We start from the raw sequence: 17,521 nt of genomic DNA, 5'->3' as shown, positions 1-17,521 counted from the left end.
ACACCTACTGATTTTCAGGGCACTGTTAAATTTAAGTAAGAGAAACCATTCCTTTCACAGCCATCCTATCCCTTGCTTCCTGCTCCATCCTCTGCATCTTGCTCAAGTCTTCCATTAAAAGATCTTTACAAATTTATGCTTCTTCATCAAATCCACACTTTGTAAATATCAACTCTCTAGACTTTTATCAATGGATTGGTACATTTAGCTCAAACCTACCTGGGAAATGTTTTCTGCCTATCATCTGGCACTGTTGGGTGTTAGAAGTAATGGAATTGTGAACAAAGGCGGTGAACATAGAAGGAAGCAGTTGAGGTGTCATCTGTAATGCTCTGGTAAGGGGGCTGCAGCTGGCACACAGCCCCATACCTGGAAGCGTTTCTGGTGACAAAATTTCCTAAGTGTTCACAGTGGTATCTTTAGAGTCACCCTCCAAAAATCCGAGTGCACATTTCAGGAAACATGGATGTGTCAAAATACAAGTACAAAGGGACAAGCAGCAGATCCAGCACAGTATTGCCCCGGTTGGTCAATCCAGCACCTTTTTTTTTCTGCCAACCCTCCAGAAACCTCCAAGATTCCTTGCATCCCCATGTGGTGGCCTTCAGGCAGAGGTTAAAGAACCTAGTCTCCTGTAAAAGCCACGGTTTGCAATCTTAGGACTCCATGAGATGCTTTAAGACAACAGTACCCACTTCCTTATGACAACTGGGTGACCTAGACCAACTCTTCACCAGGATATTATTACCCATAGGGATGTCTTTTCAGATACAGAACACAAGGCTCTGTAGCAGCAGCCTCTTGTCCTTTCTGAAGATCTCCATGCATCCAAGCACCCGCAGCCATATGAGCTGTCACATTGTTCCTTGTTTTTGTCTTGTGCCTGCATTCCCCCGGTCTCCCCCCGCCTACCTGCACGTGTTCAGGCACCAGAGTTGTGTTGCCTTCAGCCTGTGGCATCCTCCAGAAGGGCTGTGTCCCACCACCCTGCCTCAGTATTTAGCATCATTGATCCTGTTCTCACACTTAACCGGCTGTTATTACCATCCCTCAACAAACCTGCTTTAAAGCCTGCAGCAGAGGACTCTTCACCTTCTGTTACCCACCACTTATCAGTGTGAACACTCGGTTCAGGCCCAGCTGGTTACAAACCCTCCCCTAACATGTTCCTTTCTTAGTCTGTAACAGCACCAAAACAATTCTGACAATTCATACCTTAGGGTGGAGAAAAAGGCTTTCTTCTACTGCCAGAAATCACAAGCTTCCAGCTTTGCCCATCTTGGGAGTCTCCATCCAGTACCTGCCCACCTATGACTTCCAGCTGCCCCTTCTTACTCTCACTGCATGGTTTCATCATCTGCCTCAAGGTCTTTGTGAAGACCTTGGTGAAGTCCTGCTGTTCATCCTCCCTGATGCTGTGAAGTCTGCTTACTTCTCCTATAGCTCTTTCATTGGGCAGCTCAGCACCTTGCCCGCAGCACAGCTCCTGTGGGTAAGGCCAGAGAGTCCTCAGCTCCCAGAAGAGGCACCAGGCACTCCATGGCAGCAGCACCCTTCCCCAGGAGCTCCCTCCCTCTGGCACACCAGGGTGCTTTCCACGGTTGGCATTGGAGACCATGCCCTGTGGCACATCCCCACCACTACTGGGCAGTCCATACTGTTTAGGACCAGAGTTTTGGGCCCTTTTCTTTGCCCTGCTGCACTCACCACTGATGTCTGTCAGCTGTGTGCTTGTGACCAGCTGAGAAGGGTATTCCCACAGCAGGTGAACAGGGCCAGACAATCAGCTGGAGTTGCTGTGGGGAATCCACCTTTGCCTTTCTGCTGTGTAGTGTTTCTAGGTTGACAATACAATGAAGGCTTGCAGTTAGCTACAGTTTTTATAAAAACATTTCTTTAATTTTTCAAAGATTCCATGTCCAGGAGCAGAATGCAAGGAAACACTGTTTCTGTACCTCAACAGCTATATAAATGCAGTACTTTATTATGGTGGAACTACTGCCCATAATGTACTTATCAGTACTAAAAAAACAATAAATCAATCAATTCCTTTTAGTTCAAGACTAGTGACTTGCACTTCAAATAACCAAGCCACAACTTATTAGAATAAAATTTTATTTACTGCTCTCAGGATCCTTATTTTATACTTTAAAGTATGCAACAAATACTGCTACATTCAAATCTATACAGATTTACTGATATATCATTCATGTTTTTACAAAACTGCATATAGATTTGGGAAATCTGTATAAGTTACCTCTATTTACATGTAGTATTCTCAGCTCTAACAACCTAGTCAAAGAATAAAACCAAGTGGGATTTTAAATATCCCGTAAGACCCATTATGTTTGTTACATAATTTACATATTTTTAATAGAGATGTGCTACACGTCCTTCTTGCATATTTGTAAAGACTGTGACTAAACAGAAATTTGCTGGCCAAAGCTAGGTACTGTCATATCCTCAGATCATATTGGTAACAAAATGTTCAAAGTAGAGCAAGACAGGTATATAATTTTTTTCTTTTAGAACCAAGTTGGCAATTCGTTTTAACCAGCACTTGCTCAAAAAAAAGTTAAAATTAATACAAAAAAAGTCCACATTTACAAAAGAAATCAAACTGATATTTATATGACAAATTGATCTACAATAAATTGCACATTGTTGGTTATGACTTTGGTTATACTGTATTAACAAGTTTGGTTTCTAGACTAACAGTGGAGAAAAAATATAAAAACGCAGCTATAGAAACTAGCATAACCTGTAAACATATTACAGAACCAAATTCTGCCCCTGGTTACATGTGCATAACCACTGTACAGTTCTGAGAAGTTTGCACATATCAGACTGCTGAACTTGGCCCAGAAAACCCTGTAAACATGTTCTTTATTGTTATGTAGTGCAATACTGCAAGAATGGATAATAAAGGCCTCTAACTACCAGTAACTAATACTCTGTGATACTCATAAAAATTTTGCTTTAAGATTAATTTGTTGCAAAAAGGCTGAATTGAAAACATTATCCATCGTTGAACTACAAATTTATCCAAAAAAAGTGATGAACACTCAATAAACCAATGACAGTATACAAATTCAGTCAAAAAAAGGATATAATTTCTCATTACAAATCAGACTTACGCTGCTTGTGTCTTATAAAAAGTCCTGATTTTGTTACAGTTCTAACAAAAGCAAGATAGAAACAAATTTTTTAAAAAATGTGTAAGCAAGTCAGTGTTCTGCAAACTGATAGCTGATGATGCAAATAAATGCTTTACAATGTTTTACCTAGTATGCTGAATTATAAGGTGCTTTGGACAGATCTGTAGCAAACAGCCTGAAGCAGCACAGATGATGATATTGCATTACACAAAGTGTGTGTGTATTTTTAACTGATTAATAATTTCAGTTGTTTCTCTTAAAGCAGCAATTCAAATTTACAACCTCTGCAAAGATTTCTTCACAGTTTTACTTCAGTAGTTTACTGCAGGACAGTCTGTCAAATACTGTAAGAGGCAACTGCTTAAAAACATTTTAGTTTTTGACTTACTTGGTACTGGCCCATCCAATGTATGTACTGTAGTTATCAGCAAAGTACACAAAATTGTGGAAATGGCAATATGCATTTTCAAAAGTTAGTGTTTTTTTTAATACTTATTTTACAAGTGATATTATGAAGATTTAATATCCACGTGGCTAAATACAACGGTAGTCCCTGGAAAATTCAAATCTGTTTGTAAACCCTTAAAATGAAGTTGCAGCACTGGACCGATACAATTCTTGTCTGTGGCTTAATCAACCCCATCAAAACCCTGAGTATTTTCAATCGCTAGAAGAAGTTTATCCCATAAATCTTCAAAGGAGTCATAAGGAGGCAAATCCAAGCGATTAAAGCTGAAAAACAGAAGAAAACTCTTTAAGTATTTTTACTGCTGACTTACAGACATAGTTTACCTAAATTAAATACTCACCAGGTATGAGCTCTTGGCAGTTTTTCTGGGGTACCCCACTGTTCAACTGTAAACAATTGTGGTCCATTTGAACCTGCAGGGAAGAGTACTTCAATTCTCACCTGATTATAAGATTCTTTTCTTAATCATTAGAAATTCAAATTATGAAATATATTGTTATTTTGTCATCCAATTCTGACTTTAGTACAGGAGCTACCTGTGTGAATCAAATGCAGTGTATACAATGGTCATCAATCCCAATTTACTGATAATTATTTCTTGCTACATCTTAATTTCAAGAGACTTCTACGCTTTTAACTCCAAAGGCTAAGAGCTAAAAGCATATGCATAGTATCTAGCATTGAAAATTTTATACAGAAGAGAGTTCTATAAACACATTTTTATAAATATATATTTTTTCATGTAAAAATTTAGACAGGTTTATCATAAAGTGCCAAGCTTTAAAACCTGGCAGAAATTATTTGGTATCTACCTTTACCTAGGCAACAGCAGAGCCAAGTAACTGAGAACTTTCTGAAATGCAGAGACCATACATGTAACTCCAGAGATGTAGATAAGCACTTGAGAGAACTTGTGGCTAGCAGCTGTAGCTTCTGCTACACCTGTGTCTTCAGCAAGTGTCTTACAGCATGTCATAACTGAAAGTTTCTTGAATCTATCAACTAGCCCCAAGTGGATACAAAGGGTATTTTGTAACCACTTCCTTAAGATGTTGAGAGCATTTGTGTGTCTGAAAAAAGACCATGTAATACAAAATCACTGCTTTGTCAGAGAACAGGAGATGATCTCTGATGTTGGGTGCTATTCTACAAGGAGACCATGAATACAAATAGGAAGCTCCCAAGAAGGAGTAGCCCTCTGCCTCTAAAATGGAAGATGTGAAATGTTTCAGATGAGTAGTAGTAATGACAGCTGATGTATACGGCTAAAGGTACTCTACACAACACCTACAAAAGTATTTCAGGTTTAGAATTCAGATTGTTACCTTTCTTTTTTTTCATGACTCCTCCAAAATGCTTTTTTTTTTTTTTTTGACTATAGAAGTTACAATTAGCAGTTCAAAAAGATTTCATTTGTGGTTTTATGAAGAAATGAAAAAAGAAGTGTATACATATTCATAATAAAATGAAATGATAGTGCTAATAACAAATATACACAGTATACCATTAATAAATAAGATTACTGCACACAAAGTTGCAAAAGTAGATTTGGAAGATATTAGCCAACACATATTAAAAGAATAATAAACGACAGACAATACATCCCCAAAGTGGAAATAAAACAAGAGGAGGAGAAAATCCTCCCACTACTATTAGCATACACAAAAAGGCAGCAAATAACAACCAGTGCACAGAAATTATGCTAAGTACAAGTTTAGTGAAAGAATTTGACAGATGAGAGCAGACACTGAGCACTTCATCCTAAAATATCGAGTGGGATGGATAGAAGAGTAGTTGTGGGAATATTTCCAGCTCCATGGTTGTTCAGCACAAAGGGCTGATTAGAAAAGGCAACGAGAAAGCATGCCCAGAAGAAGGATGAAGCGAAGAAGCAGCTCTATATACCTGGCTATGTATTCTACTATGCGAGATGAAGATGAAACTCTCTTTTAACAGCTACGTGGGAGTAAGCCTGTATTTTAGCTGTCCAACTCATAAACTACAGGCTGACAAGGCAGAACAGGGGCAAAGACAAGAAATACAAACAAGAAAGCCCCATCTGTTTTGTTCCCTAGATCTCGAATTTCGGTCGATGAGCACTCCGTTTTTCCGAGCAGAAATCCCTCGCTTGGCCACCAGAGGGAGAAGTGCCGCTAGGATGCAAGCCCCACGGAACAGCCCAGACGTGGGGAGCAGGAATAAAGTGGCAGCCCGGCAGCAGCAAAAAGCCACGTACCAACACGGAGCGCTGAAGAACCACCTACAGTTCTTCAAATACAAGCAGGTACTGGAAATGTGATTGTGCTCAATACTGGGGTTTAGTGAGGATGGCATGCTGACCACAGTAAAGCAGAAATAACTGTAAAAGAAAGAAACAAAAAGCACTGTGCAAGACAACTGCTCATCGAATTTTTCATCAGGAATGAACAGAACTAGAGAAATGCCAGAAAACTGCCTAAGGATATTGCAATCCCTGGGCAGCAGGGAGCTAAGAGCTACAACAGTTTCTTTCCATACATCTTTCCTTAATTCTATACCCCTGGCAGTATTTTTAGATGAATAAAAAAAAAAATCCCAGAGGCAGAATTTTGATCAAGTTCCTTTGTGATAAACATGTACTGCAGCTCCAGCAGTACCATAGATCAGGTGCAACAGCAGACACATGGCTCAAGTCCACTGCAGACACTGTCCTTCGCATCGGAACTCACAAGTCATTCACTGATGGAATGGAAAAAAAGGTAAACCAAGTATTTAAGACGGAAATGATGACAGGGTCAAATAGGAAAGGTGGAATAACAGCAATAACATCTGGTATTTGTTCATAATTCTGCTGTTTCATAAACAAATCACCATCTTGTTTACAAAGAAGGAAATGTTTATTCATTGTTCACTCATTTGCATTCACATTTTAGCCTTAATAAAATAGTCTAGCAGAAAACATAGTAGCTGATGGCAGCTGAAAACAGATTTCCCAGAAGCAAAAACATCCCCACCCTTTGTGGGCTGTTCTATCTGCTTGCCCACAGTCTTACCACAGTGGGCTTTCTGGCTTTGCTATTAAAGTCTACTCCCCACAGCCATCTGCTTATTCCACCCTCTGTATGGTAGGCTCACTACTTCTCTTTTGTCTTTATGTTTAACTCATGTCATTTCAGCAGTCCAATTCACAGTATATCCTTACAAACAATTGTATCTAAGTGCGGCTTGTGGGCAGATAAAAGCAGTTAGGGAACTCAAGAATCTGCAGTTAACTGCTGATGCCAGCATGTCTTTGCACTTTATGCAACAGAATCTTCTGTAAGCTGAATAAGGTGTTAAACAGGGATTTTTGCAGCTCTTTAGAGCTTCAAAATCTAGATTCATTGGAAAAGTCTTATACATTTAAAAACTTTCTGAAAAAGAGAATTAAAATGAAGTATTTCTAGAACATGGGAAATGTGTGTGTGATCTAAGTGAGTCTTCGCTAACTCTTTTTCTTATACCTGTCAGAATACATTCATTTTAAAGCACAAATTGAAAAAGAAATGTTTAATGTCAAATATTGTGAAAGTATCATTCAGTATCATGTTTTATTAATTAACTGTGAACACAGTCATAAGTACTCACCATACAGCTCCGCAAACCCATTCATAGGTACACGTGATGTGCCAGTAACAAATTGCAGTAATCTTATTCTCTTTTCTGAGTCCATCATTAAGACTGCCTGTGTATGATAATAATTACAATTAAAGTTTTAGTTGAGAGGTTTAAATTATGATTTTACATAGAAGATTTTTTCTTTATTTTACATATATATAAGAATATATATATTTAATGACATATGACGTCTACTTCTTTGCCTATTGCTAAATAGCCATTAAGTCAGCAATTTTTAATGTGGCACTAGTAAGAATATGGTTACTCATTTTGCAAGTTGTAAAATACTTCCCTTGAAGATTCAGCCTCTATATTTTTTTTATTTTAAGTTTCTTGATGTGATGAACTAGCAGCCAAATTCCTGTTTATTCCTGTTTTATCAAACAGAAGACTTTAATGCCTCTTTAGTATAGCAGTGCACAGAAAACTACACAGAAATATTCAACCCCTGACTTTTTTTTTTTTTTTTTTTTTTTTTAAAAAAGTAAGTTATCAGTAGCATGTTATGTTTTTATCGTGCATCTCATGTATGGTTTTCTTACCAACTTTCTCAGGGGTTTTAGTGTACAAATATTTACCTAACTACTGGTGAATCACATGATAACCTAACATAGATGAAAGCTGAAAAGCAGAAGCTTTTCAACAGGTTTTCCTGACAAAATTAAAAAAAAAAAAGAGAGAAGAAAATAAAAGAATTTCATGATACCTTCCAGAACCACTGTATTACTTGATGGTTTACATTGTAGCCGTTTTTGTATTTTGTATGTAGTTTCCAATCAGCCACATCCACATCTCCCAGTCCACACATTAACAACTATATAAATAGGAAAAAAATAAAAATGATCAAACCAGGGAAAGTGTAAGTCAGTAACATTTACTTCCAGCATATTTTGTTTTCTTTTCCATGATATACTTACCTCCAGCTCATTTTCATCAAAAATTTTGATCAGATCCTGAGGTATTAGTTCAAAAAATCCCTAAAAAGGTGAAGGAAGTTTTTAAAATCAAGTTAACATTTAAGCATTTTCGTTTACTAAGAATTATATTTCAGTTGTAGTAAATAGAGTCTAAGCTAAACATCAAATACCAATCTTTGAACACCAGCAGTTCCCTGTGTGATTATAGTACACTTAATTCTGATATATTTCACATTTCTTTACTGTGCTCCACTCAATGGTGAACATGTAACTTTGAATGTCATATATGTAACATTACTTATACAAATATGGATAAGCCAACTAGTTTAATTTAATCCTATTAGTCTGATCTCATTTTTATTTTTTCAGAATTCATTAAATATTTTGCACCACTGCTAAAGCTGTCAGCCAGGATTGAGAAAGGAGCCAACTTTTCAATATGAATTAAACATCTCAGTAAACATTTACCAAAATTACTTAAGACTGAGAAAATTCAATAATTTCCACTGCCTTTTTTATACCTGTAACAAAGCTATCTATGGGTCTTTAGGATGCCACGTTCTAAAAAATTTTTATTGAGATTATATGCTACAAATTCTAAAAATGCCTTTTGTATTTAAAATTATACCTCTTTAAAGGCTGCCATTTGTTTCTGTACTCTGCTCACAAATCTCCACTGTATTACAAGACTGTAAAAAAAAAATTGAACATTTTAAATAAAAACAATTTATACACAAAACAACTTGATTTTGTTACTATAGCCAACACATAACCCCAATTATCAGAGGGGATATCCAGCAAGATACATTGCACGGTGATCACTACTTACTGAATATAGTCTCTCTTGTTCTTGTTGGTTACAACTATTTCTGATCCACCACTTTTCAGTTCATGTTGATGGGTCTAAATGTGGTACATAGAATTAGCCTTATGTGAGATACGTATGTAACAATTCATGCATTAATATTAGGTAACTTAGGTAACTTTGAATACAGAATTTGAAATCTATGAGAAACAGAACCAGTTTCACAGGTCACTTGAATAAATGGATTTTTTTTTCCTAATGTAATATTCAGGGATACCAGACAGGGATACAGCGTGGCAATGTTGATTTTCTTTGACCTGCTTCAGTGATTGGAGCTGCTCTTTAATTTGTACACAGGTTTTCAATAGTGCTGGCTTCAACAACTGCACATCCAACGACCAGGCCTTTTTTCCAAATTTCCAGGAAAAACACTTGCAGAACAGTTCCAGCCATTGCTCCAGTAAATAAGTGAATCTATATGCATATCAGTTATTGAATGATTCATGCCACCAGAACCTCAGTAAACAAATACCTGATTTTCCAATTTATTACAAATGCACTTTTTCATGCTCCTACTTGGGCTGTACTTTAGTTACATAAGACTGCAAAGGCTTAAATCTCTCTGGCACCTGTAAGTTAGAAATACTATAGGTATTTCTATGTGACCTGCATCTTAGGCAGCATTCTACGTAACACTATACTGGTTTATTCCATAGTTATCTTGCACAGCTTAAAATAAACAAACAACCCCCCCCCACACACACACTATTATTACCTCTGAGGAAAATTTACAACTCCAGTCATTTCCAAAAGGGCACATACTTTCAGTGAATCATGTAAGAACAATCTATCCCCTAGATTAAGTAATGGGTATATGGATATTTTAGTCTTAGTTGCATTCACAGAAACAGCAAGCTACATTTTAATGCAAGTATTAAGAAAAAAGCATAAGCTATTGTTTTTAAGGCTGTGCTTATTTCCAAGTCACGTCACTGCCAGACTAACAAAGTGCTGAATGAGCATATGCCAGCTGAAGGAAGAAGCTGAGTAAACAAACCAACATGACTAAATTGTGAATTATTTTTTTTTAAGGTGTTCTTAATACCATAAAGATAAAATCAGCTAATTTCACAGGTCAAATGTTTTGTTTCATTTGTCTATTCTGCTTAACATAAGCATACTAACCTGTCCAAAAAGTTCTTCATCAACTATAAATCTAAGGTCAAGCTCTGCTGGATCATTTTCAAGAATCCATCTCAGAGAATTGTAATATTCACTATCCTAAAAGAGAAAATTACAAGTTTAATGAATGAATACAGAAGATTTATCTAAAGTAGGCACAGCAAAATCAGTTTTTCTTAAATTAATACCAACTGGATTAAAAAACTTCCAGTCTTTTGCAGACCAAGTGCGATAGTGATTTCATTGTATTTAACTGTCAAAGCGAACAACAACTACTTCTCTACTAAAGGGAGAAGAATTGTGTTTCAAGGACCTTGAAAAGCAGATATATCGGAAAGCTTCTAGCAATGAATCCTCAACAGAATAGCGTGTAGCTTAAAATTTGGGGAGAAAATGTGAAGTAAGAACATATTTAAATATATTTTATATATGACAAGTATTTTTCAAGCATAAACTATAGATCAGATTTTCTCCTGTTTCTTTCATTCACTATTGTCAATATTCTCATGGGGACATGACAAACTAGAACATAACATTCCCTTTCCAGATACAGTACTACATCATGGGGTCTGGTCTTTTGCATTAGGAAAAGTTTGTGTTTAAAGAAGCACAGATGTACAGGACAATGATGGGAAACCTTTCAGTGTTTGGTGTCAGGTTTAGTTTTAGAAGAACTATGATAGTCTAACTACTTTGGTGCCAAAAGGTGGCACTAATATGAATGGTGTTCCAGCATAGGCCTTTGAAGAGGCCTATGAGGTTTACAAACTGATGTAATGCCTAGCTGGTGCCTGAGTATTTATTTTACACATATTTGAGCTCACATCTTCTACAGTTCTGATGTAGACATTCCTGCTACAGTACAGCTCATCAAAGAAAAACAGCCAAATAAAAAGAAATTCCATCAGGATTCAAACTGGATGCACAAGCTAGTAATTCTGAAAAAGACTGCTCAAATTTAAGTATGAGAGGAGTGCTGCCAGTTTGACAATAATTGTATTTAATCATTAATGTCTCAGCCTCAGGAATTGTTGAGAAATATACTTGGTTGGTTAGTTATTAAAACACAATAACTTGCGCTTCATAAAAGCACAGTTACTGTAAGCATCAAGAACAAAAAATGGAACAAATAAATACTTGTTTCCTTTACCAGATACTAACTGCTCAAATTTGAGTAACAGGTTAAAGAGATTGAATAGAGAATCAGTCTGCCACAGCTGCTCCAGGTAAGAACCATTATCAGGGAAACAAACAAACAAAATTTAGCAAAAGGCTGTTTTCCTCTGAAAATAGTATACTGAATTACTAATAAATATTTTCAACCTCTAGAAGTTTGAGTAATACGTTTCTGTTTAATAATCAAAATACAAAAACTAATTTAAAAAACATGGTGGCACAGAGATCCCTGAGATGTTAGTATTTATATTTAATTCTAAGAATCTTACTGTCAAAAATACATTTAGCAATTTCATAAAGTTTAGCATCAAGTTTTCAGTACAGCGTAACTGACTTAGAACAGAGTTTAGGCCTGTCTGTTTTCCACTGAAAGTTTTAATTCCTATGCAACTTAGTTTTATTAAGGCTGTATCCTAAAATTTCCTTGAATTGTGCACTTTCAACTTTCACAATGTCATTAATGATATATAGGAAAAACTTAACATGAAAACCTAACGTACGAGATAGGTAAATTACATACCACAGACTCCATATCATGAAGTGTTATTGGTTTTTGTAGCATCATCTTGTAAAACGGACGAATAAAAAAGGCTTTAAAGAAGAACAAACAAATTGAACAGTAGGTAACAAAATTCAAGATGTGCACAGTATTAATCTAAACATCGTATAACATAAAATAAATACTAACCATCCAAAAGTTTGCCATGGTAAACAGCCATTCCAGCTACTCGACCTATAAACTTGAAATATGAGAGATGATCTTCATTGCAGAGTCCAGAGTTTGGGTTGATCTGCAGAGTATAGTTATCTCTGAAGTTGAGGGAAGCAGCAGGAAAGAGAAACAAAAACACAAATTTTTGTACTATTAGAATGGTCCCACATTAGAAGATCTGAAAGGTATCATTAATTAAATCAGATATAACTTTTCATGAAGTTAAAGAAAAAAAGTATTTGGATTAGGAAATAACTAACCTAATAATTAAATCATACTCACTGAAGATTCTATTAGCTTAGCAGAAGTAAAAGTTTTTAATCACCACAAACTACCTTTGAATGTTAGAGATATATCAAAGAGATGTGCTTAACTCCAATTAATTTTAAAGGAGTAAAAATAATATTCTCAGCATTACCAATCAGCAGGTTGGTCTGTTCTCCCACGTGCCTGGTGACAGGACAAGGGGGAATGGGTTAAAGTTGCACCAGGGGAGTTTTAGGTTGGATCGTAGGAAGAACTTCTTCACTGAAAGAGTTGTTAGACATTGGAATGGGCTGCCCAGGGAAGTGATGGAGTCACCATCCCTGGAGGTCTTTAAAAGACGTTTAGATGTAGAGCTTAGTGAAATGGTTTAGTGGGGACTGTTAGTGTTAGGTCAGAGGTTGGACTCGATGATCTTGAGGTCTCTTCCAACCTAGAAATTCTGTGATTCTGTGATATGTTAAATATTGGCTCTTTGTACTGTAAATAGTGGATGGTTGCAGGTGTACCTTTGTGTATGTAAAGATGACACAGCTTACAGCTGAAAAAAATACTGGTATTGTTTCCACAATATTCTTCTGACAAGCTAAGAACTAGTTACAGAGTATTTCATTTATTATCAACTAAACACTCACATGGTTTAGGAGGGAGAAGAAAGGAGAAAAAAAAAAAAAAAGCAACTCAATTCTCAAAATACACAGGAGAAACAGAATTGATCTCCTTAACTTAAGTCTTCTGGACCTGCATTACTTACGTAGCTGAATATTCGAACAATCCATAATAAGGATTAAACATTTCCTTAGAGAGAAGGAAGAACCATTCTCTGGCTACTCCTCCATAGTCTAAACCTTTTTCACCATCAAATTCAATCCAGAGTCTTGCTTTAAGGAAATCTGCTCTCTTTACAGCTATAATTCTTCTATAAGAATCCTCAAGGATTGTTGTGCGATGAATTTTCATTTCAAATCTGTTCGGAATATCACTCTAAAAAATAAGAACCAAAAAGAAATAAGAAAACAGAATGATGAGACAAAAAAGTATTCCTACAATATTAAAGAAAAGACAACCTACTTAGCATTTGAAGTCACAGGAACAAGCCACAAGGTTTCTATTTACTTTCATATACGAAAATTTTTAAACAAAGAAATATCCAAGGAGCTCATAACTTGCTGATGAGCTTTCAGATCAAGCCCCCTACAAACCTGAGATAAAACTTTGCTGAAGTATTAAAACATTACATGAGAACAGAATATATTCTTGATATCACTTGTTTTCAGGCAGTTTACTTCAGCAATTACTTTAGGCAAAATTCAGAAATTCATAAAAATGGAACAAAGTTTCAACACATTTTGCCAGATTACAATGATGCAATGGAACTCAATATATTTCAGATTTCACTAGTCGTATGTTGCATAGAAATAATGGATTTTTGAATGCAGAAATGCCCAAATTAGGGAGAAAAAAAGGGAATGCTGCCTTTAAACCTAATGCTTATTTATATCCAAAACTTGCTTGGTCCAAGATACAAACAAAAAATAATTAAGTTGGGGTGATTAGAGTGCATTATGTGACATTTTCTAAACCGCAAAATAATGTACAATACTATATATCAAATTTACAAAGTGGCTGAAATACACAGGTCCTTCTCATCATGTCAGAAAGCAAAAGAGTACAAACATCTTATTTTGAGTTGCAAATCAACGTTTCAGAAAAGAACTTCAAAGAATAGTAAAATTAATTTCTAAACCTAAATGTAACTGATTAAAATAGTATTCAATAAGTCAATCTCAATTTAAATGAACTTAGTACTTGAATTACCATTTAGATAGTTGTGAATGTTTAAAATGCAATGGTAACATATGGTTTACAATCTACATGTGTATTTCTTAAATTGCTACAATTATATTGTAGACACTAGCTGTCTATCACTTCTCAGATTAAGGTAATAACATTTGAATAGATGGTAAGCTTGTTTTAATTATGAACACAAAAAAAATAAATGTTTATGTAATTACATACAATTTACAGGTCAGCTCAAAGTGTGTATGTTTCAGAAAGGCTAGAGACAAATTTGGTAGAGACAAATTTTGACTTCCAAAAACTACTATATGCTGTATCAGAGATTTCCCAATTTTTCTGCTGACAGGCTACTTCTATGCTAACTTTTTAATCTTTTAAAATTTCTGCTTTTCAATTAGATTGCTTTCAGTCTCACGGCTCCATAGTCAAAAACCTCACTGTTAGATTAAACACTAATTGTAATCAAGTTGTTGCTTCACAAGTGTATTTGCAATCAAAAAGTCCTTCTAACATTCTCTAAGCAGGTTAGAGAAATTCAACTTATTTTTACTGTAACCTAAGCTTTCCTATGTGTAGGGGCACATATCTCTTAACCTTCTGCTAGACTGCTGCTGATTACTAACCTGTTTCTTCAATTTCTTTCTGAAGAACTCATATTTCCTCTTATAGTCTCTGGAGTAAGGCACAGCCTTAAAAAAAAAAAAAGTGAAGAAAAAAACTGAAAAACTGCTTCAGATACTCTAACAATTAATGTAAGAAACCAGTCTATATTTGTAAAACATACAAAATACGTTTAAGTTATGAGAAAACAAGAATACATATTTTTACTAAGTATGAAAGGTATTTTCAGTGTATCAGTCTATGGACAGTTCAAAACATCTGAAATGAAAAGTACTGCTTTTTTCAAAACATTTGTTCTATCAGTTCTACAGAATTTATTCTGTACTTCACTATTAACTGATGTAACTGATTAAAATCATTGATTTGCCTTAGATCAAAGTGCCCAAATGTCTGGTGACTTATATAACACAATCTTTCCTTGCTGTATCATGAGAAACCTGGCTACAAACACCTCTATTTTCCATGGACAGAGAAGATTGTTTACATATGTGGGCTATTAATAAACACAGATATCAGTTGAACACTAAAACCCATCTATAATTATAATGTGTACCATCTTTGCAATTAGTCCTGGTAATTTTGCACTTCAGATTAAGTATCAAGGCTACATAATTATTTTTCCGTTGGAAATTAATTTCATTCTTTTTAAAGCCATTTTCTTGTTGCAATGATTTTTATTACTAGCATTTAAAGACCACTTCCACAAAAAGCCTTGTGAACAGTCTTTCAAGAAGTAAAAATGCCTTGTTCAAATATCATGAAGTTTTGTCTTCTAGACCAGGGTACCTGATAAATGATAAGTGTTTGTTTGGATTCTATTACGCAGTTTTCAAGAGTATGATTAAAGCTACGTAAACAGAACTTACTGGTCCAGTTATTGCCACATTCTGCAGTCGAGGATCCTCCCATTGTGTTTTCTTTGTATCTGCAAGGTATTTCATAATTTGTTACACTAATTTAGGTAACATTAACTAATAAAATTATGAGTGGTAGGAGAACAGTACATTGTACATACTGTGGTTTATGAAGAATACTCTTCCATCTGTGTGAGTTCTCTCTTCCCAACCTGGCTGTAAAAAGGAGGCACTTTTAATATAAATTTCTAACCATACAGTTTGCATAGAACCCAGGTGATCTGCAGTTGTGGGGATTCCCCCTGTCCCACATTCCCCCTATTCTCAACAGTGGAATTCAAAATTTAGTGTTTGTTTGTTTTGTATGAAAAAAAGCAGGCTGCATTTTTTCACGTACAAGTTTTGATAGTACTAGTTTAAACTAAATTGTTATACCTGAAAAACAAGTAAAATGGTTTACTTACTGGTAATGGCCCTAGATCTACTGGATCTAAGGAAGTTTTTCTCCTCAGATGAGCAGGAATTTTCAGTCTTGGATCTTCCTTTGAAAGCAAAATAACAAGCATGTTAAAATTGTTTTGAGGTTTGAGTTGTTTTAATTTTGTTTTCCTCCTTGTTAATATTAATGTAAAGAACATGCCTAGGACCAACAATATAATTCTTAAATATTCTACAGCTAGGTGATTCCCTGGGGATTCTCAGCCTTCTAGTACTTTACAATCATAATCTTTTACTCAAATTTATTAAAATTCTCTCACTTTTCTAAATATCAAAAATTCCCTCACTCAACTCAGTTTTTGTGTAATTGAGAAAATTAATCTTTCCAAAGGCTTTCTGGGACATCTTGTGCTTTTATTTTATTAATTAATTTATTTTTTTAATTTTATTTTGTGGTTTGTGTTTTGGGGGGGTGGGAGGAAAAATATTTGTATTAAGTGATGTCTTTCCATAATCCTGAAAAAATTAACATTCACTTTGAATCAGTTTCACGTATTTCTTTATATTTCCCTTTCACCCAACAGTAATACTGACCTACTTTTCAAATGCTTAAGGCAATCTAATAGCACTGACTAGTGGTATGCAGCGCCACTCCGTGGAACCGTAGCTGTACAACACCCTCATCCATATTGCAGCTGCACCTGACCTGCTTCAAGAATTCACAGAAATTTGCATTGTCTTCTATACTGCGTGCGACAGGCTCAGGGTAATGGATTTCTTGCTGGAAGATAAGTTTAGAAATCTGATTTCTATGAGCAGTGCCTATAAGCTATCACAGTTCTACTGCTATAACGGAAATGTCATTTAGGAGATGCATCTGCAAAACTCATTCCTATACACGTTTTCCTCCTTCCAAGCTAAACTTTCAAGTGATAATACAGTCTGTAAAATTCATGATGTTCTACTCAGGAAAAGTATTTTAAATGACTTTGCATTTTTGTCACATATGCTCCTTAACAGAGACAACACAGCTATTTTGCCTGAACGTGAGATGTCAGCCTCACAACACTATCTTTGCTGACAAGTCACATCCACATTTGTAGGTTTTGTTTGTTTGTTTGTTTGTTTTGTTTTTTTAATAAAAAAAGATGCCAGCAATGAAATCTTGACACTGAAGAAATCCACACAATCTTGCTGAAAGCAGCAAAACTTTGAACTGAAAGGAACTAGAATTTTGGTCCATGAAAATAGTTTTCCATTACCCATGTTGTAGTCTTGGTGTTGTGGTCAATAAAGAATGGTCTCCCATTGGGTGCATGTCGAACTTCCCAGCCCTTAGGGAGAAAACCTTGCTCCATTTCAGGCTGCTGATTAGAAGACTGTTGTGGTAAATCACTTGATGTTGCTTGTGGTTGTCTTGCTACAGAAGTACTTTGTGCAGTTGACAACTGACTCGCTTCCACAGCAATCTATGGATAAAAGACAAAAA

The 17,521-nt window shown here is 35.7% G+C and overlaps 1 protein-coding gene across 3 annotated transcripts in view; it reads right to left on the bottom strand.

The window, feature by feature from the left end:
* Positions 1-2,098: 2,098 nt before the first annotated feature.
* NEDD4 (NEDD4 E3 ubiquitin protein ligase) overlaps positions 2,099-17,521 on the bottom strand; it is a 54,954-nt gene continuing 39,531 nt past the window's right edge. For all 3 annotated transcript variants that reach the window (XM_068695416.1, XM_068695417.1, XM_068695415.1), the window contains 16 exons: positions 17,295-17,501; positions 16,059-16,136; positions 15,756-15,810; positions 15,607-15,665; positions 14,743-14,808; positions 13,074-13,303; positions 12,032-12,153; positions 11,864-11,934; positions 10,171-10,266; positions 9,010-9,083; positions 8,809-8,869; positions 8,181-8,240; positions 7,970-8,077; positions 7,234-7,330; positions 3,968-4,040; positions 2,099-3,890 (listed from right to left, as the gene is read on the bottom strand). In XM_068695416.1, coding sequence (XP_068551517.1) covers positions 3,788-3,890; positions 3,968-4,040; positions 7,234-7,330; positions 7,970-8,077; positions 8,181-8,240; positions 8,809-8,869; positions 9,010-9,083; positions 10,171-10,266; positions 11,864-11,934; positions 12,032-12,153; positions 13,074-13,303; positions 14,743-14,808; positions 15,607-15,665; positions 15,756-15,810; positions 16,059-16,136; positions 17,295-17,501 — 1,560 coding nt within the window. In that variant the 3' untranslated portion in view covers positions 2,099-3,787. The remainder of the gene's footprint in view (positions 3,891-3,967; positions 4,041-7,233; positions 7,331-7,969; positions 8,078-8,180; positions 8,241-8,808; positions 8,870-9,009; positions 9,084-10,170; positions 10,267-11,863; positions 11,935-12,031; positions 12,154-13,073; positions 13,304-14,742; positions 14,809-15,606; positions 15,666-15,755; positions 15,811-16,058; positions 16,137-17,294; positions 17,502-17,521) is intronic.

The sequence above is a fragment of the Anas acuta genome, chromosome 12 (assembly GCF_963932015.1).
Source record: "Anas acuta chromosome 12, bAnaAcu1.1, whole genome shotgun sequence".
NCBI classification, from domain to species: domain Eukaryota; kingdom Metazoa; phylum Chordata; class Aves; order Anseriformes; family Anatidae; genus Anas; species Anas acuta.
This window is presented reverse-complemented; position numbering and strand designations above follow the sequence as displayed.